At 37.0% G+C, this 22,769-nt stretch overlaps 1 protein-coding gene across 1 annotated transcript in view; it reads right to left on the reverse strand.

Moving 5' to 3' along the window:
* LOC110158052 (metabotropic glutamate receptor 7-like) overlaps nt 1–22,769 on the reverse strand; it is an 85,111-nt gene that overhangs the window by 18,575 nt on the left and 43,767 nt on the right. The window contains exons 6-7 of the mRNA XM_055165953.1: nt 20,265–20,404; nt 13,149–14,084 (exon numbers count right to left, since the gene is read on the reverse strand). Coding sequence (XP_055021928.1) covers nt 13,149–14,084; nt 20,265–20,404 — 1,076 coding nt within the window. The remainder of the gene's footprint in view (nt 1–13,148; nt 14,085–20,264; nt 20,405–22,769) is intronic.

Consider the following 22,769-nt stretch of genomic DNA (forward strand, 5'->3'; position numbering starts at 1 on the left):
TGCATCAAATGCCATCTGCAATCTGTCTTTCCCTCAGCTCCAGACGACATAACAGAGAGCTCTTAGTATTGCAAATAGATTTTTTGCCATAACATTTGCAGAACAATAAAACGCTTCACTGAGAAGAACAAATGTCACTATTTGCATAGAACTTCGCTTAGTAAACAGCAAGACTCATGCTAATTTCCTATATACAGAACTGGAGTTGTGTTTTTAGCTTTATGATCTCCAGTTATTTTGATGTTACTGACACTTTGAACGTGCCAGCATCTGCTATTCCTCCATGTCTCTGTGTAGAAGCTTCGCAGTGATCTGTCTGCAGGCCCATGCATTAAAAAGAGCATGAATTTCACAAAACTGAGCAGGCTGCTGTGTTCTGTCTACAGCACTAGGTCGCTCTGGTCCAGGGAGGACAAGGAAACTAGGCTAAATGGCTGAGGCATGACTTTTCTTGGATTGTGATACTGTAAGATAATGGAGAGACTGCTCTGAACAGAGAACTAGAACAATCAATTTGTGTCATTTCAATTTGTGCCGCAAAGCTATTTCAATCTTGGATTTAACGTGCCTATTGGACAGGCTGGGCTACACATTTTATACACATTTTACTAAAACACAATTAAGATAATTTTACACAAAAAATTACACATGTTCTCCCAGTTTGGGCAATTTATAGATTTAAAATTTTACTTCCTTCCTGGCTGGAAATCATGACATCATGTTAGGGAATCCCATAACCAGAGGTGGGACCAAATCATTGTTTTACAAGTCTCAAGTAAGTCTCAAGTCTTTGACCTCAAGTCCAAGTCAAGTCCCAAGTCAAAGACAGGCAAGTCCAAGTCGAGTCTCTGGCCCATAAGTCCAAGTAAAGTCCAAGTCATCTGCTTTGAGCTTCAAGTCATTTCAAGTCTTTAAACCAAAGTACCAATTACAGCTTAGATTTTTGCACTTTATCTGAATTTGAAGATAGACTGTACTTAAAATCTAAGTATATTTATATATATATGAGTATTTATAGAGTATATAAGAGATGTAGAAAAGTATTTTTTTCCTTTTTAAATGTCTTGACAAGATCTTAATGTGAATCATTACAGTCAAAATAGAAGGAATTTAGATTAAAAAGTGCTTCTCAAGTCTTCTGTCTCTGTCACTTCTGTCAAGTCACTGATATTCAAGTCCAAGTCGAGTCCCCGGTCTTAGTCGATTTTATCAAGTCAAGTCTCAAGTCCTAAAAATAGTGACTCAAGTCATGCCTTGAACTCAAGTCACAACTTGCAGGTCCCACCTCTGCCCATAACTAACAACCATGTAGTAGGGCAAAAAGGAATGTCCCATACTGTCATGTTAAACTTATCCATATTTGATTTTCTTATATTTTCTTATATTCTTATTTGATTACAGATATTTTGTTGCTAAGAGACATGCATTCTTACTGTGAGCAGGCTCTCCCCAGATCTGACCTACCCTATACCATAAAAGTACCAGAGTGTACCTTTAATGGTCCTATATTACACAAAATTTACTCTTGTGAGCTTTAAGCCAAGTCATAATGCTGTTACCTCATCGATTAGTCTGTCCACATCTTCAAATTTACCTTTATTTTATTATATACGTTTTTTTTTAATTATTTTTATTTTATAAAATTTTTTCATTTACCTTTTTTCACCTAAGATTGGACTGAAATCATCAAAAATGATTCTAGTGAAGGTACGTGGAGTTTGAAAATATAGTGGAGCACTTCCTGTATCACCACATGACTAGGGCTGGATATCATTAAGAAGTTGCCGATACGATGCATAACTCGATACATGAGCCACGATACGATACATATCTTGATACAGTGCACTTTCGATTAAATACGATATATTTCAAAACAATTCGATATGGTTCAATAAAAAATAAAGGCTAAATCATGGCTGTGATACTAAAAGTCTTTGTTAAACCACTTCTTGTGCAAAGTTCATATGAAACACAAACATTTGAATAATTATCAAAACAGTGAAAATGTCAAACGTGTCGCATAAACGAGTTTCCTTCCTCTGAACAAGCAACAAAACTGTAGCGCTGTAACCAAATAATTCAGTAAAATTTAGTAAAATATACCAAACAATACTCTTGGCGATATAGCGATACAGCAACCTACGATATCGATACTGTATCATCACATTAAACGATGCGATATGTCGATATTTCGATATTTTTGCACACCCCTACACATGACCTCACAAGATGGAACAGTGTTTGAGAGAAAAACACAGTCTAAATATTCAGTTTTGCATTAAACATGCGTGAATGAAACAAAGCAAAACTGGGTTTGTTTATGATGAAGAAACAACATTATCACATACAGAAAATAGGGAATTTTGAGCCCATTAAAAATCTGCTTTAACTATTAATTAAGATGCTCCTTTTAGTGAGCAATTTTAGGTTTTCTTCAACTTCAAATGATAAGCAATCCCAAAAAATAAAACTGAAGTTAACTGTTGATGTGTTTTGGCATTAATCACAACATGAAACACAGCGAATCATAAGAGACTGAAGATGCCATTCAAAGGGCCTCACTCTATTCATCTTTTTTTCTAATTTTGTATAATTAACGGAAAATACCCACGCTGCAGCCCACTATCTCTTTCTTGTTGGATGCTCGCTAACCTGTCTGGTAACCATAGAAACACAAGAGACTCCTGGTGGAAGCTAAAAAGGTCGGTATCTAATGAGAGCTTTGTATTGTCTGTAAACAATATGGCCGGGTTCAAAGAAATTGTCACAAGTTAGAGAGGACCATGGTGCACTTTCTATTGAAGAATTTGCCATCAACTATAGTAAATTATATATAATAAGATGGTTTTGGTAATTGAGCGCGAGCCATATCAGAGCCTGTTAAAGCTTAAAACATTAGCGGTCTATTAATGTTAACTTAATCTAATGCAATCATTTATTTGAGAATACATCCTACAGTAATTAGCATACAAGCTATAGGCTAATAGAGTAATTATGAAAATGGGACACTGGCTGCACATACCATAATTACACTCATGCATACATTAAGAGAGTACAACTGTTGCTTAAAAATAAAAATGCTAAAACAGAGGTAAACGCACTACACCAAATAAAAACACAGATGTCACTGCTCAATATGAGGCAGTTACTGTAGGCACTAAATATTGCAATACATACTTTTATTTCGAGTTTGTGCCAAGAGAGAAACAATAATCATACACATACTACATATACATCGTAAAAAACAGAAAAGCACATTTCTAGAAAAGGAGGGGGAATAAGAAATTTTATATTCACCCACCACTGTTCAATACATAGTTTCAAAAATGATGTGGTTACTTGTAGGCTGATCACGAAAGTTTACTTTAATATTTACATAGAGCAAAATAAATTAATTTGTGCATACTAAACATGATTTTAAATCATTTTCTTTCTTTTTTTTAAATTTTGTATTGTACTGTATTTATCTGTATACTTTTAACATTTTCATTTAATTATGTATTATTATTATTATTATTATTATTATTATTATTAGTAGTAGTAGTAGTAGTAGTAGTAGTAGTAGTATACAATATATATAAATAATTTTTTTCAGATCTGCCAGTGCTGTCACTCACCCTTATACCATGAAACCAAAAATTTCTTTTGAAGCTGTGAATATTTGGGCACTGCTTCAGGTTTTCCCCCAACCCATTCTGCAGATTCACCCCACACACAGATAGACACACACACACAGACTGGTCACACACACACAGATACACATGCTCTTTCTAGTGGTTCTCACCATTTTCGCTGTAAATTTACCTCTTCCCCTTAATTAATAGTGTGTTTCTTGTGTACTGAAGTACTACAGTTTTTGGATATTGAATGGCCGTACATTTTTGTTTTGCTTTATACAAAAGCAAAGCAGTATAGAATTTCACTAAATAAAATAATAATAATAATAATAATAATAATAATAATAATTTGGTTTTGAAAAACAAGTCATTTGTGTGATCTTATGCACTATTCTCACAGCATATTTTTGCAATTTGAACAGGGGAAGAAGTAAAGTTTGGTAATTGTTGCCCCAAATTTCTATAGAATATGTAAAGAATGAAAGTATGAGTGAGCAATGCAATATGTAAAGAGCCTTTTGATTGAGAATGTATTTCACACCCACTCAATTTTTTAACACCATCAATATTGATTGAAACTTCAGAATTCATTTTATAATTATCAAAAAATATAGCATTTGTCTTGTTTAAATTTAGGGATAACTTAAAAGAATCCATCCATAATTTGATTTTACTTAACTCAATATTCACAGTTGTAATTAACTGATTATACTTGTCATTGGAATAAAATACATTTTCTTGCTAATGCAACTACAATATAGTGGCTCTGGATGCAACCAATAGGCCCCAAAGCTCAGCTCTTCTCACACCCAGGGCTTTGCAAAAAATTGATTTTTATTTTCTCCACTTTCTTGAATTGGAAATTGCATTGAAAATGCTAGAAAGACGGTTCACTGCAGTGTCAGGGACCAAAGTTTAGCACAGGGTCATGCAGAGCTGACTGCTTTAAGCTGACGTCAAATTAAATGATTCATAAAAGATTTCCCCAAAGGCCAATGGGTTAAATATGATCAATGAATACACTATCTTTAGTGGAGTAGGGGAAATAAAAATAAAAAAAAATAATCGAAAATCAAACTTTTGGTGAAAAAGTCGACATTTTATTTTTTACCGAAATTGGATATGCCTAGCTTATTTTAATTGCTAAAATATATAAATATACTTACTACCAACTCTTGGTAGATGTTTTTCTTTTGAAACACCTACTCACAAAAAAGCTACGTTGCAGTCATCTCCACATTACTGACACACACACAAATATATTCATATGAGCTTGTATATGTACTGTATATATTTCAGTACAGAACGCCCCCAGACCCTTATACAGACATGCTAAATTAAATCTGCTTCCAATCACGAGCACAATGTTCCTTATTGTGCTTCACTATGAGCTTGACCCAAATTTCAGCCCACTCCCCACCCACCTCTCAAATGTTTAGCTTGTCACTGAACATCTATAATTCATTTGTGCTGCTTTAACATAAATAAATACATGAAGTCATTTTACACTGCTTGGCAACTCTTGTATTTATAGCTACGATGATGATTTATTAACATCTTCATCAGCAATCAAACGGCTGCTTCTGAGTCTTACATCTCATTGACATCCCAAATGCCAGGATGGAGCAGAAACACATGACGACTTGGCTGTTTTGACACACCACTAATTTGGGTAAGTAGACCCTTTAGGGATAAACACTTACTGCATATAATGAAGGACCATTGATCTACTCAGTCATAAGGTTTGGATGTGCAAAGTCATATTAGCATATCTCAGTTATCTGACAGATGCCTCGTGAGTCCAGAATGAAATCTCTGTATTATATATAAAGGGATAGCAGTCTAACCTCAGTCTAACCCAGTCTCCCTCTGCCACGTCTGCAGTCAGGTTTCTGTGACGCATGTGAAACAAAACAGCTCATTGGTCACCCATCACTTTGAACAATTCATTTTTCTCTCACATCCAGTCGTCCAGGTTGGATCCATAGCAAAAGAAATTCTCTGAAATGGGTAAATTTTTAGAGTGAAGATGTTTCTCCACACATCCAAGCTACTTTTTCAGGTCCTGTCAGGTTACTGGTGGGACACTGTCATATATCTGCTTGAAGAGAGGAGCGAACTACACTGAATGCAAAATATGACCCAGGGACCATTCGCTTTTTCATAGTCATTCTGAAGGAAAAAAAAAAAAAAAAGTAGACCTACTTAACAAACAGAAACAGTAAAAAAAATAGCTGTGTTCGTTTTAGTGTAGGTCCTCCCCTCAGAAAGATATGAGGCTTTGCTCTAAAACTTTTGCCCACCTGACAGAATTTTATTTGTCTTATGACTTTTCTCTCACCTCATACGATTGTTTTTTTGGCAAAAATCTGTAATGTTTTTCAGTTGACTGTGATATTTTTTCAGTTCTTTTTTCCTCATAAGCATATTTGTTTTGCTATGGACGGAACATGCATGCTTCTGATTGGCTAATAAATCACACCCAAAAGAACTCGGGCAGAAAAAAAGCTGATCTTTGTATCGGAGAAGTGTGTATTGTGCATCCCAGGGAAAGTAGCTGTGATGTTAACACAGGATGGCCCGTGATACCTGTGAGAGGTGTTGTTTTGGAGGTGGCCTACTTTCTATCCAGGCTTGTGTCATGAATAACTCTCTTCAAAATTATACAGCGAATCCTTGGTCCTATTTGCAGACATCATCTCTCTCACCCCCATGACACAATTTTACATAGACTTAGATTCATTGGAAAAATAAAAAACATTTAGGGTACCAAAATAGCTTATGGAAAACGGGTCTCCTGGCAGATAAAATATGGGTGATAGAGGAAATATCTCTTACTATAAAATGAAATCATAAAACAAAAATATACTTTGTAAGACATTGTTTGACTGAAGCTACTGCCACCAAGATAAAAATGTATATATATATTCAATAATCAATAAAACTTAATAAGTAAAAGTCTTTTATCTTCTCTAATGGTGTAGATGTGGGGCACATGCAATAAAGCAACCAGTAATAATGTCCCTAAAATGAACTTAAAACTTTATAGACCCTTTTGGCAGAAGTTAGCATTCTGCTCCCATTGGCACATAATAATTGAGATGTTCCACATTCACCAAAAATACTAATTTATTCCTCGAGCCATTACTGACATTTAGTAAAAACTGAACAAATCTGCTGTTTAATTCTGCCAAGTCCAGAAAGTTTATTTCTAACAAACCCAACTGTAATTATCCCACAATAATTACAGGGACAGTAGGTAAGATTATCAGTTTTCATTTCATAAACATGACCTGTGACCCCAGATCTGAGGCACACTTGTTCAAATATTACTTGATGGCCAGGTTGTAAGTTGCTTAAGTTATAATTTAGTGTTTCCTGCAGGTGAGCTCTAGCAACGGTGAAGGTAACCAAGTAAATCTAGTCAAGTGCTGTACTTAAATATAAGTCTCAGTTGTCTGTAATTTATTTAAGCACATTCTAAAGTGGGTCCTTGTTACTTTTACTTCACTACATCTACCCCATTTCATTTCTGGACAGGACTGAAAAGTAAAAGCATTTTTTATGTAATGTGATCAAACAATTATATACAAATAAAAAAAAGCTAGGAAAAAAAAAAAAACTGATTCAGTTGTTTCTATTGAATATTATTCAGCATAAATATTTATGACAATCTGTACATTTGAAGCCTCATAAGACCTCAAAATCTGCATGAAATACTTTTATATACTATCTACTCCTAAAGTACATTTTAACCAAGAACACAATTAAGTATTTCTTATACAACGGTCTTCTATGCAGCTTAAGACACAGTTGTCATTGTAGTGCCTTTTTTTTTTTTAAATAGTAAGAGTACAGGCAGCTATCTATGGCTTTAATAATGAAAAACTGCTAAAGATACCGTAGTATTTGCATTAACCATCTTAACCATGTATGTTCCCTTAGCCAGTGTGGCCAACGTCAGGTCATTTTAGTTCTATCAGTATCAGAAAGACAGATGATGGGAGCTATACCTTTTACTTCCTGAAAGCTCCACTGAGGAAGTCCTGCCTGCGTCTCTAGTCAATCCTAATCCAAACTGGCAGCTCATACTGTCTCCACTGGCTGGTGAGGGTACAGAGCCAATCCTATAACAACATAAGTGGTTTCCAGACCTGTGTTGAGGTATGAGTAGCGGGTTTATGACATGACTTTCTCTTTCATGCGCAACTGATTCTTGTGAGACGATGTTGAATCCTGGAAAGTTTTTCTGAGCCTGAGGAAAAACGTTTCATTATATCATTGCCTCACTCTGTTTTTGGTGGAAAATGTCACTGAGTAAGAGTGTATTTGACTGGTGTTGTCATAGAATGATAAAACTTTAATTGTAAAAAGAAAAGAAACTAAACTAAATAGAGCATAATGCTGAACTGACGTATTTCACTCAACCAAGATAAAAAAGGGTTTGTCTTATTATTTCCGGAGGTGGGTATATCACTTCTTTGTATTCATGGAGATGCAATTGCGTTGCCAAGAATGCGTAAAACTGCATTTACTCAATTACAGGTGTTCTTGCTCAAAAATACATTGAAGGACATGTATTCTTACAGTGAACAGGTTCACGTCTCCACAAAGCTGTAACTTGACTTAGTGGCATCAGCTGCTTAGATCAATGAATATAGGTGCCATAGTGGGTGATTTCTGACAAAGTAAGAACATCTCCATGGAGACAAGCAGGTGGCAAACCATCCTACAGAAAAGTTACATAGTGAACCATTAATGTTACATTGCTTATTTGGTTGATTAAGTTGAGTTTAAATAGTCTGATCTGTGACGTAAGCAGCAGGTGAATTCTGGTGCTTCTCACAGTCGTTAACTCAGGCGCTGACTGAGCAGGTGCAGAGGAGAGGGATGCTCTGCCATCTTTGTTGCTGTTTTTGCATGGCTTCCCTCGTTTCCCTCAACTGGAGTTTGTACAAAAAAGAGTCACAGGTGTGGAAAATCAGGCCATCAAAATGTGCGCAGTTAAGCTGTGAAATCCCACTGGTTCAAGTTATAATGTTTTCAACTTTAATAACACAAAATTGCATCATATCAAGTCCAACTTCTGGGAATAGGGCTTGGAGTTGCCATCATATCATCAGATTTTTACCTATAAGGTCAACTGAGTGGGTGAGAAGTAAAACATCTTTGTTTGCTTGGCCACATCAGCATACAGCCCAGGGCTGTTTGGGTTGGGTTTGGAAGAGAGTCTATAACACTATAAAAAGTGCTTACCATTCTAAGGTGTATTGTCAGCACTATAGATCAGACTGGTCACACTCAACAAATTTTGTGCTAGAATTACAAATTCACAGTTGTAAATTAGGATTAAACAATGAAAAATACTTAAGAAGAAAGGGCATCTGGTGCAAAACCTGTAAAAAAATATATCAATTGGAGCCTTGCTGTGACAACAACTAGATGTGAATGAAGCTTCTACTTACGACATGGACACTGTATTGAAAACTGTTGATTTGACAAATTGATCTCATCCAATCGCAGAAACAGCTCTTGTTGTTTCTTTAGGTAAAGCACTTCACCCACATATGAATGTAATATGTGTGGGTGAGTGCTGGTTGTTGAAGGGTCAGTAGTGCAGCTTGGCAGCCTCGCTTCTGTCAGTCTGCCCCAGGGCAGCTGTAACTATAATAGCATCTTACCACCACCAAGAACCGATTGAATGAGTAATGCACAAAATTCTAAAGCAATTGTGATCATTTGGTAAAGAGCTATATAAGACTAATGCATTATTATTACAAAATTTGAACACTGAATTTATTGTCTATAATAAACTACACAATACACACATAAAAAAGAACAGATTAAAATAAAGACAATTATAATTTTATAAACATGGTTAAAAAGTGATATTGCTGTACTGTTGAGATACATTTTTCAGTGCCCTCTGCCGAGCATTCGTACACACCATCCCCATATACTCACAGTGATCTGCCAACTGTCAACAGACAGTCACCTCCGAAACTGTCACAGTGAATGGTATTTAAGTGTCCATTTTGGAGCCATCTCCCTGGTGGTAGAACATCTACAGTCTCATTTGTCATCAGTGACAGAGAAGTCCCTGTATTTTACTATGTTGCATCTTCTTTTGTAGCTCTGCTATGCTCTTGTACTGGTCTTATTTTTTCTTTCATTTTGTAAATGACCCTTTCAAGCATTTATAAATTTGGCAAGCTTTTGTTTCAAGTTCACCATGTCTGTTGTAGTTATGTAGTACTGACATCAGACCTCCTCATATGCTTCAATCTGTTTATTTAACTTCACTCTTTTGGAGCTCCATCTGGGTATTTAACCTCAGTGTAGAGACTTGCTGATCTTGGTGTCTGAGTTGAGTTTTCACTCTCTCCAGCTGCTTGTGGAACAGCTTGTGTGGGGAAAACTGACAATGGGGAATACCTAATTGACAGTTCCAGTTAATTGGTAGTAGTTTATTTTTTTTGTCTGTCTTTCATGTGTTTAAATGTGCCTGTTGAGGTGGAAGATTTAAGCACATTAATGACAGATTGCAAAATAATAAAATAATAATACTAATAATCTAAAATCTGCTTCATATTTTCCTGTATACTATGTAGTTTCAAGATGAAAGAAATGTATATATGAAATATGCTCATAGTTTATCAAGCGTGACTTTGGAATCCCTGGAGTTATAAAAGAGAGCATCACAGTCTGAAACATGTCTTCTGCAGAGGTCATGTGACTCCAGAACTGGAATTTTAATTTATATTTTTTGTCTATTGGAACAGTTAGCAAGTTTAATAGTTTATTAGTTAGTCTCACTTGTTATCCAATAGTGTACACTAAATTACTTTTTATAGAACACAAATCAGTTTTCAATTTGTCAAAGTACAACATCTCATCCTTATCAAATAGATAACCCCATATCATGTCAATCACTATTTCATCTTTGCACTTTCTCTTTACCCACCTCTTACTATTTTTGCTACTTATTTTTAATGTATTATTATTTTATACTCTTTGGTCTTTTCTCTTATAATATATAAATTAGCTACTGTGCCCAAATAATTTCCCATAATCAATAAAGTTTGTCTAGTTAAGTATAAGCCTAAGAACATAGAAAATGAAATGATGACAAATCTACCATGGATAACAGCTCATTTGCCAACATTCTATAGACGTAAAAGTTTAAAGAAGAGTGAGGTTGTATCCGCTGTTAATACATTAGAGTTAAGTATCATGTGGACTGAGGGTGAGCCGGTGGGAGGGGCCGGTGTGAAGAAGGAGTTAACTGTATAAAGGGGAAAGATAAACACATTACTGCCTCTCTAGTCGCCGCAAGTAACATAATGAACTCCTAATCGCAGCTGAGGGCGTCGTTCATCTATGAAATCAGCAGCAAATTGAGATGAGCCAAATCACTCTCTGATCCATCCTGTGTAGTCGCTTAGCAGGAAGGATATTGAGCGGCTTCCCTCTGAAAAGGTTAGAGTAACGCAGCATCGATGTTCTGCCAGTGCGTGGAACCTATGCGTGCTCCATGTTTGGTACACACTGCATCTATAAGTGCACACAGGGCCCGCCCATCTACGCATCTGTATTCAGCTCATCAGTGCCCTGATAAGCAGCAAACATAGTCCAAAGGTTCCAAATGTCACGCACTCAATCACTTCCAATGCAACTGTCAAGTGTAGCGTTGATTGCAGCTGTTGATCAATCAGCCTTTGTCGTAATAGTCTTGTTTACACAGGTTTTAGACATCTTCAATAGCCTAGTTATTTTACATAAGCTATTACTTAAAAGTGTGCTAACATTTCTGGAGGAGGATACGCCACCTGCATGTTATTGCATTGCTAAGAATGCTTCACAGTATGGAATTAAAAAGATCTATCACACCTTTTTTTCATTACCGGTGAGTGGGCTTGTCTTTCCACAGACAATTGGTCACTGGTAAAGCTGCTGGTTTTCAGATGGGCGTGACTGACAGGTGCATTAGCCAATCAGGTACATGCATGGAGGGAGGAAGAAAATAAAAATATCATAGGAGGCTGAAAAACATCACAGATTTCTGCAGAATCAATGAGTAAAGCACTAAACTCTGTTAATCTGAGATGAGAGAAATCTGATTTTATTTGAAAATTGATATGTGACCAATAACCTCCTTCATTTCACACGCGTCACTGAAAAAAACTGAATCTGGGTGGACAATCACATTTGACCAGGCTTGGAGACACAATGGAGGATGTGGGGTCAGACTGTATAAAAATACAAAGAGATATTCTAGACTTACCAGGCAATCATACTGTGGAACATTCTAAGAAAATCTATAACATCTCCATGCATGTGACAGACCCATCAGAACTGTTACATAGCACACATTTAAGTATAACCTTAAAAAGAGCATTTATTTGATGGGTTTTACTTGAATTTTTATAACCATTCAAGGTATATCAAATATAGAGATTATTGTGAAATCATTTGAAACTGTTTGTGTGATGAAAGTTCTTTCTCCTTTAAGTTTTGAGTAACGGTAAATATAGAGGTGGAACTAACTTTCTATATTTTATGAAGTTGTACTATGGGTTTCACACTGTATCCCCCTTGCTAAAAAAAACAAGCCACTTGTGTCTGTAGTAACCCTTAGGCTAAGAGTTGAGATAATGGAATTTGGAGCTGCTTTCACCCCCAACCATGACAGTTCCCCGGCACTGCAGGATCCTGGTACTTAGCATCAAGCTCCTCTGGCTTTCAACGACTATTTCTGACTGTGTATGTGGTGTCTCTGCACATCTCATTGAACAGGCAAAAAACAAACAAAGGAAAATGATCCCATGACTTATACAGGGACTGAAAGTGCTCACCTTCTGTTTTCATTTTGGCTGCACAAATACCATTCAGACTGTGTTTGGACTAGATTAAAAAGGAGCAAAACTAATGAAAAGTGGTTCAGTACTGTGAAAAGGTCTCATTTTGAATAGGTTAAGAATATTAAATGATTTTGTGTAAGCTCAGTGAGAAATATATAACTTCTTTTAGCTGAGATAAGGTAAGGAAGTAAGATAAGGAAGTAATATTTTGATGCTTCATTTGTTGATTCTGCCACAATCTGCACTTTTTCTCAGTCTTTATCTTGATTTTTCCCTCTTTTTTTTTTTTTTTTACATGTAAACTGCTGTTTGTTTTTGACATGAACAGATCATGCTTCTCTCTGATTGGTTAATCAGCCTGTCATTCAAGTCCTCTGAAATCAGGGAGACATGATACAGCTTCAAATCCACTCATCTTCAAAGTTCTGTCAAAGCATGTGGTTCTGGCTGGCCAGGTAAATAAGTTGTATATCACACAATCGTACAGATTTTTTTTTCTTCAGTTAGTGAGTGTAGTTAGTTGCGTCTGTATCTCAAATTGGGATGATCCCTTAATTCACTACTGAATATTCCAAATTTAGCCCAAAGGATTCTTTACATTTTCATGAAAAAAAAAAAAGATCACAAAATTAATTATTGTCACTTTTTGTCCTATATTCAAAAGACTTACCTTCTCTGCAGACTGAGCTGTGCCGAAGAAGATGGGGATGAAAGCCAGCCAGACGATGCAGGTTGTGTACATGGTGAATCCAATAGGTTTTGCCTCATTGAAGTCCTCCGGTACGTCCCTCGTCTTGATGGCGTATATGGTGCATGTGACCATAAGCAGAATGCTATAGCCTAAAGAGCAGATGATCTGGAGGTCTGTGATGTCACATTTGAGTACACCGCGAGCCAGCATCGGGTTTATAGTTTTCTGTTCATCATAGTCTATTATAGTGTTGGGAGGGTCCACAGCAAACCACACCAGGACGCCTAAAAGTTGCACACATATGAGGCTAGAAGTGATGGCAATTTGTGACGTAGGGCTAATAAATCTTGGAGCTGTAACTGTCTGCTTTCCTTGTTCAAAAATTCTATAGATACGATTAGTTTTGGTGAGCAGAGCAGCATAACTTATGCACATCCCCAACCCTAAAAAGATCCTTCTAAACGCACACACGCCAACGTCTGGTTTTGCAATCATGAGGAAAGTGATGATGTAGCACAAAAAGATACCCGTTAGCAGCACGTAGCTTAGCTCTCGCCCGGATGCTCTCACTATAGGCGTGTCATTGTACCGTACAAATGTAGCCATGACAAAAATAGTAGCGATTATCCCCAGCATGGCGAGGAAGACGGGTATGATGGCCCAGGGAGAGTGCCATTCCAGTTTGATGATGGGAATAGCCTGACAGGCAGTCCGATTGGCATTGGGTCTCATGTTGTACACACAGAGGCGGCAGGAGGTCTCGTCAAACTGGTATTGGTAGCCGTCACACAGCTCACAGTGCCAACAGCAGGGTTTGCCCTTCACCTTCTTTTTCCTCTCTCCGGTCTTACAGGGCAGGCTGCACACAGAGAGGGGCACATCCAGGTCCCCATCGGGCCACTGCAGCTCCTCCACCTGAGAGAAAACAAGATACAGGATGAGATTTAGACAGAATGACACAGGTACTGATGCCATTCCTCAGTATTGAATATCTCTTACATTTACTGATTTTACAACATTTTGCCTGATGAAAGCCAAGGGCTGAAATGTTGTCACTTTCAGTGAATAAATCCCAGGCGCTACAAGAGAGACAGTGCAAGAGTTTTCTCTTTCCTAACATTTACTGATTAAAAAACACACGTTTTTAATAGCTTGTACTGTACTGTTAATAGTAGACAATGTTTCAAACAATATGCTTACAGTGAAGAAATATGTTGAATTTGTGAAAAGTTTAGCACAATGTATCACGGTGCAGTATTAAATGGTAAATTACAATAGTGAACTACTTAATTCAGCTGAAATTATGTGCTATTGTTGCAGATTAAAATCTGATAAATGTAAATTAAGGTATTATGCCACACTGGGGACATTTGTCTTGAGCAAAAATACATATATTGTTTTCTGTATTTTCTACTGTGGTAAAAGCAAGTACACAAATATTAAAAGACACAATATAGCTCCCTATCTATACATACCCCATAATCTATTATGTATCATATTGTCTGCCTCAATATTGTTTTGACCCAAAAAACAGCATTCCCCATATGCTTTGTGTAGTAATAACCACTTAAGTCTGAGAGCTACACTAATGTATCACCTGAACCACAGATACTCAAGTGTCTAAAAGTGGCACCATCCAATAAAAGCAGCTCCACAATCTCCCACACACACACACACACACACACACACACACACACACACACACATGCACACACACGCACACACACACACACAAGAGCACGCATACAGACACACGCACACACAAACACATACGCGTATCCCTGGTGTCTATCGTTAGCTTCGTGTGCACCTGTATGACAAATATGTTGTTTCTGTGCTGTCTGGCTCGATTATCATCTGCCATTTATCTGAGGGCATGAAGGTGCCATTTGTTATTTGGACAATGAACGGTGCTCACTGGAAGAGCTCCCGATTACACACAGAGAGGAAACAGTAATGAGACCATCGGCGGCGTCACCATGGAGACCGCAGCCACGATTTGACACCTCGGACTCAAACCAGCGCTGTACTTTTCATTTGTATTGAGATATAGTTCAGTCTGCTGTTAATCTCTATGCCTTTTAACATCATTACATAAACTTTGTTTTAGTCTGACCTTATATTTGTGTTTATTATGGTTTAAAAAAAAAAAAAAAAAAGAATTACTATGTAGCAATTCATAAATAGATAAGAATGGGATACTTCTAAACAATACATAACTTGTAGTAACTTGGTGACTATTTCATCAAAAAAGGTTGGGACAGTAATCTTTATACAATTTTAAAGTAATAAACTGTATTTTTACATTTTACCTAGGAAAATGACCTAGTCCCGAATGAAATCTTACTTTTTTGAGCTTTATAAAAACCCAGAATACATTTGAAAAAAAATAATAAAAAATGACAATTATAATAGAAAGAAAAGTGGATATAAAGAACTTATGGCTTTTGACAGGACTGGACTTGACTGACTGTTAATAGTTTGTTTGCCCAGTGTTGCGTGTGTGTGGCTTTGTGTGTGAGTGTATGGAGAGGGGTGAGTTGTGGGACCTTATTTTTTTTTGTATAATTTCAAAATAAAATAAAAAAACTAAAAAACTTATGGTTGTCAACCATCTGATGGAGCCATATTCATTTCTGTCATCTTTCATGTGAATGTAAATTACTTAAAATAATTACTTTAGTAAATGTTTCTAATTACTTTCCAAATCTATCTATTATGTAGCAGCATAATGTCATTCCCACCAGGACAGTGTTTGTAATCTGACTGCGCTCAGAACAGCAGCGGCAAACGATGCTCCACCTGGACCATCAAATCCATTTGTTTGACTTTAATTCTTAGGATCCAGAGAGCCATTATGCAAATGTTACCTCATCTCTATGTAAATGTCATGTTTTCTGTTATCCGACTTACATTTGTGCTGAATTTTTAGCTCTGCTCTCATCTTATTACAAGCACAGTTTCAATCCATGACCGGGACCCAAAATAAAATAAAACCCTCATCGCTTTCTTTATTGTCCGTATGAATCACCCACACCAATTCGTGTGTTGTGACAGCCAGATGTATTACAGCAGGTAGCAGCCACACCTCGAGCTTTAAGAGGAGCATCGCACAATGTCTGCAGCTCTTGGGTCCAAACACCAATATTACACTGTGTTTGTGCAATAAAATTATACTTTTATGATAGCTCCTAGAGATTGAACTATTCCTATACCTGATATTATCACTGAAGCATTTTGATATAGATGGCAAATAAGGGTTTTTGTGGTACATAATAATGCGTGTACATGTCCTATGGTGTTCTTCAGTGGAGGGATCACTTTCGGATTCAGAACAAAATAAAAACTCAAAAAGGTAGTATAGTAAGTAAGGTTAGGTACGTGTTTTGCCCCTTTGCCCATCTACAGCTGCTTTCACAGATCTATTTGAGCATAGAGGCGTTTCTGGCTCCATGGACTCTGGCTCCAGCTGATTTACATTGAAACATTGTCACCCCTCTCTCTGTAACTGCTGCAGTGAGCCTCACCATTTTGGCCGTAAAATTTTCATATTAACCAGCGGCACTGTCCTGCACCGGGTCGGGTACCAAATAGTTGCTGAAATGGGCGGGTTATAACATTCTGGAATTTTACAGGCAGGTATGCAGGTGGGTAGTGATTACACACGGACGGGTCTGGTGAATCAAGTGAATGACGAACGGGAGAAAAAATTCTTGATGTGCGTTCAGAGCGTTCATTACCCTAGAAATAAGGGCCATTTCCTGGTCTTTTCCTAGAACGATGGCAGACCAGGTTGAGAGAGTGACGTTAGTGTATTTATTACGTAAAACACATCAGTGAAGGTGACTGGGTCGGCAGCTGCACTCCTGGTTTAGTCCTGGTTTAGATCTGGTACAGTCCTCGTTTAGACCAGGTATAGTCCTGATTCAGTCCTGGTTCAGTCCTGGCGTAGTGCTGGTGATCGGCTCTGCGGTTTGTGTCGTGTATATCATGACATGGCGCAGGATTAGTCCTAGTTCAGTCCTGGTTTAGTCCTGCACTATTGGGCTGTTGGACTAATGGGCTGACCCTGATTTATCACGGGCATGTGCGGGTAACGAGTGAAATGTTAATGGGTACGGGCGGGTGCGTATTTAACTATGATATAATCTTGGGTTAACAGGTGGGTGTGGTGCTGTACTGTTCGGGTCTCCAAAAATGGACCCGTGCAGGACTCTGACCAGCGGTATATTATCTTGGTGTTTATTTCGCTATTTTGTCTGTCAAAATTCCCATTCCTGATATGGAACTTCTGCTTCAGATTCGCTCTATAACTACTAGCCTTGTGAGCTTCATTTGAATGGAGCCAAACGTCACACTCCCTCAGTTCACTTCTTTATGCAGTCTATGGGAGAAATCCACACATTCTGAACCTCAACTAAAAATCCAAGTACAAAATTGTCAATATTGTACCATGCATGTGTTTATAATCACTGTCCTATAGTGCTCAGCCAGTTTAAACGTCTTCACTTATTCAAGCTTCTGCAACTTGTCTGTTTTATTCACTCAAATAAACAGCTCCCTCCTGCACATGCGTCACCTGAACTTTTATGATAGATTTTGACTGGTCCACCCCTCAAAAATATGTACGCCATTATCCCTGCCTGTAACTCATCAACACTGAGGACAAACTGGTCACTTGATGTCCATTCATTCCACCCACTAACAGGTGTTATGATGAAGAGATAATCTGTCATTCAAACCACTCATAAAGCAATGTCTGTGTTTGGAAAATGGAATCTCTGTACTGTACAACCTGTAAGGGCTATTATCAGTATAACAAAACATTCCACAAAAAACACTAAGAACTGACAGACATTTAGTTTGGAATAATAGAATGAAATGTAAAATGCAATGGTCATAATTAACGGCCCATATTACGCTATTCTCTGATCTATATTATTATGTTATTTCCTCATCACAAACACACCTGGAGTTGTTCACACATTTTTAACACGTAAACCCTGCATATTTAGACTGAGTTCTCAAACAGAAAACACTGTTCCACTTTGTGATGTCATGTGGTAATACAGGAGGTGCTTCACTGTGTTTTAAACTCCATATATCTTCACTAAAATCATTTGGATAATTTCATTTCTACTGAACAAAAGGTAAAAGGAGCTGTTAACTTAAACTGCTGCTTCATGACATCACAAGGTGGAACAGAGCATTTTGAGCTTTTGTGATGTAGACAGACTAATAATGCAAAATTATTCGAACGTGTGAATAAAACAAAACACAACTCCGGCTATAATTTTGATGAAGTAACAACATTCTTGGCTTAAAGCTCACATGAGTTAATTTTGAATAATATAGGAAAGCTGTATAATATGATTTTGATTCATGCCATGTTTCAGCCACTATCAAGCAAAAGAAATTTCAGACTTGCTAAAATATCATTGCTAAATATTGAGAGGCCGGGCTATTGGTAGATTTCTGTCTGATTTGAAATGTGTTTGCGCTGATGGGAGATTGTATTTGCACACTGGAATTAAACTTATAACAGACCCACAAGATGAAACAATCCGTACCCCTACCATAATCCTAGCCACAGTTTCATATAGTAGACATCAAACACAGAGTGACACAATTTCATATTTGTTTCAAGACAATATTTGCTGAAACCTGGAAAGCAGTGCCGTGCGAAATCTATGAGAGCCAAGCTTTTAGGTGTCAGGTTTTGACAACATCTCACCACTGCCAAAGAGTGAACAGCCCATCCAGAGCCTGACACTTTGGTAAAAAAAAAAGTTCTTAATTTCACCTTTATCTTTGTGGATGGGAGGTCTGACGCAAGATGTAAGCGATCCTTGACAAGACTAGAACATAACTGTCTGTCTCCCACTCTCACTGAATTACTGCTTTTTACTGTACAATTCTTTGAGACATCACTTTTAAGCTATTCCTGAAGCCTTAAGTCATATCTGTTCTTATATTAAGCTTTACAAAGAACAAGTCACTTCAAATACATCTCTAGTATTCACTATAGTCTATCTACCAATTTACCCTATACAATATGTTGTTTTGTAAGGTGTTCAAAAGTATTTGACTGTTTACTGCACCTAGAGATTTGTTGGAAATGCACTAGTTTTCCCTGTCAAGAATAAAAATGTTTTTATTTTAAATAAAAGCTGCAAATTATGATTAACCTAAAATGGTTATGACTCAAGACATGAATAAATTTGTCTCTGACTGCTTACGACCAGAGGCAGCCCACCTGTGGTAGGCTACATGGAGCACAATTTGCGAAAAAATGTCTAAAAGTCCTATATTAAGTAAAATTGACTCTTTAAGCAATGCTAAAAATGTCAAAAACAGACCTGGAGTTGTGTTTTGTTTCATTCACACATGTTTAAGTAACCCTATATTATTAGTCGTTCTACATCTCCAAAGCTCAAAATGCTCATTTCCACCTTGTGATGTCATGAAACTGTAGTTTTCAAGTTAACAGCTCCTTTTACCTTTTGTTCAATAGAGATTTACAATTCCAGGGCTGAAATTATCCAAATGTTTCTAGTGAAGGTGTATGGAGTTTAAAAACACAGTGGAGTGTTTTCAGTTTAAGAGAAGAACTCAGCCTAATTATGCAGAGTTTGTGTGTTAAACAAGTGTAGATGAAACCAAACAAAACTATTGGCATGTTTTTTAATGAGGAAATAACATTATAACATAGGTCAGAAAATAGCGTAATATGGGCTCTTTAAAGAATCGTTAAAAATGTAGAATTTTAGACACGTGAGTTGTAAGAGTTTGGATAATTATTTATCCTTCAGCTAGTAAAAACCCTGGTGTAGGCATTACATCTTTACAAAATAAACGGAACAAAAACAAAATACCTATCCTGAAATCTACAGTGTTGCAATAATATTTTATGGATTTTTATGTCAAGCTAGTCTGTTTATCCAGGGGGTTTCAGAATAATGAAACATTAAGCTGGTGCTGTAGCAATTTACAATTTAAGAGTCTTAAAAACATTGCCTGCAACAGGGAGCTGAAACCCATGAATGATCTGACACAAGAGAGAGAGTTATTTGCATACTGTACATGAACACCTACCTTTAGCTGTAGCGTCTCCACCCACTGTCCCACCACCTTGTACTCTGGCCCGGACGAGTTGGTCATCTGGAACTGGAAAAGGTCATAGCGTCCTGGGGCGTCTCCGTTCTTGTTAAACACGACAGAGGTGTTTGCACTTCCTGTTACAGAAAGAGAGCGGGAGCAGACAGAGGCACATGTGTTAGATGGAGGTCCCTGCTCCTGGTTGCTAATATGAGGAAAACATAACCTTTGACCCCTGGCTGTGTGGAGCAGCCCACATGAACACAGGGGAGAGGTGCGTGTGTTCGCTCCTGTTAGCGCCTTCAAACAGCCTGACCTATAGCATGTACCTTTAGGACAGTTAGATACAAAACGAGAACTCCCCACTGGCCAATCTAACAGTGCCTCACCTGTTCTATATGGATAAGTATAGTAGCAACCAGACACATTTGCATTTTTTTTTTTTTTCCACTGAACTGCTTTATTAGGCAGGCTCTTCAATCTCCAAGATAATCACGCTCACATTTACATCTCACAAATCCAGTGAATTTAGTCACCTATATACAGTGTTAGACGTGTGTAAGGAGAGATCGTGACAGGCTTAGAGAATTAATAAGAGAAACATGAATAATGGCCCATTTAAATTCTTAGCAAAACCATATCTACACTTTACATAGAAAAGCTGCAAGAAAAAAAAAAGTGTGTTAATAACTTATGTCAGCTACATGTTTAAAATCATTGCCATAACATCCACTACTGGGAATAATACAATATTGTTTTATTTAATTATTTAAGATGGAAAGTCCTGCTGAGATTTGGAATCTCATTATAACCGTTACCACTGCTTAGTGCTACTTACAATGCAAAACTATTTCTAATACTACAAAATGACTCATATTGCTGTTAGTAGAATGCTATGCCTCAAAACTTAAACGTAAAAGCTAGAAATTTGTCCTTGGCTTGTCACAATCAATATCCATGGAATATAAAGATCGATGCATAAATGAATACGAAAGCAGACAAGTCCAAGAAAAGTGATTTCACTGATGTCTTATTAGATGCAGGGGAGCACCTTTTAAACAGTGAGTGAGTGTATGCCTCAGTGTTTCCCATTAATAGCAGAGACTATGGTGACTCCCCATAGTCTAATATTCACCCCCACAGTCTAAAAACCAGATGAGCAAACAAATGGTAAAATAAATTATACTTTAGGCTGGCAGTGTTATCATAAACATATAAATAAATAAATAAATATATATACACTCATACATACATGTATATATATATATATATATATATATATATATATATATATATATATATATATATATATATATATATATATATATATATATATATATATATTTATCTACAGCCATGCTTTTTTCTTCAGTAGAGGCAATAGCTGTCATTTATATGCCAAAATATTGTATTCAATAAAATTATTTAAATATGGATCGCTTACGCCACCATAGTTTTAGTATAAATAATACAAAAATTTACACCCCCGCACATGCTTTGAGGTTCAAGGGCCAGCTGATGTATTTACTCTAGTGTAAACATTTTATTTAACTTAACTGATCTCCATGGAAACAAGCAGGGCACATCACAAGGACAAGTTACATGTTAGATCTGTGAAGAAGTGGGCCCGTTCACAGTAATAACAAGTGTTTTTACTGTAGTTGTAAGAAATTAGAACATGTGTAATGAAATAGACACAAGATATATTCATTCAATTCTGTACTGTGGAAAATCCCAGGTTATGCAACAACATCTTCATGAGACAAGCTGATGGCAGACCCTCCTTCAGAAAAGTTGCACATTGCACCTTTAATGAGGACTCATGAAGTTAAATAGGGCTTTATCTTATCTTCCCTTTGTATTTTTAAAATCTGTATTGTGCAGATAGGAAACAGGTTTTTGTTCATGAAATATGCTACATAAAAAGTGAAAAGTATTGGACTGGATGAACCTATGGGAAACACTGTGCCTTCTGCATCATTAGGCATACACATCTCTTTATAATAAATGTATTCGTGGACAACAACAGGAGACATAAGGAGTATAAACAGGTCAGCCAAAGCGTCATACAGGCCCCATCTGTTCACCGCATGGAGCAACCTGTCTCAAGCCGAGCACCGAGGACGCCACTAATTAGAAGAAAGACACCTGAAATAATCGTTTTTCTTTTCTAACACGTAAAGGTCTGGTGCAAGTCTCTTAATAATACAACAAAGGCTGAATGTAGGAAGTGCAAATCCAAATGTCACTCAACACGAGGCGTGTTTCAGAGCAGAGTATGAATGAATGCGCTAATGGGAAAAGTGGTTGTGCTTTAGTTTATAAATGAACTCTGCGTCTCTGAGGAGGTCATGTCTGTCATGCACAATGCAAGAACACAATGGAAAAAACCTGTTTAGTTATGGCATGCCTAATAGATCTACACATGTGAAGCCAAGGTTTTTGAAATAACTGTTTCTGCAAAGGACAGTTATAGAAAGACACTAGCTAGTGTTACCTTGC

The sequence above is a fragment of the Boleophthalmus pectinirostris genome, unplaced genomic scaffold, assembly GCF_026225935.1.
Source record: "Boleophthalmus pectinirostris isolate CB_2022bp ecotype Guang Dong unplaced genomic scaffold, ASM2622593v1 HiC_scaffold_8, whole genome shotgun sequence".
In the NCBI taxonomy this organism is placed as follows: domain Eukaryota; kingdom Metazoa; phylum Chordata; class Actinopteri; order Gobiiformes; family Gobiidae; genus Boleophthalmus; species Boleophthalmus pectinirostris.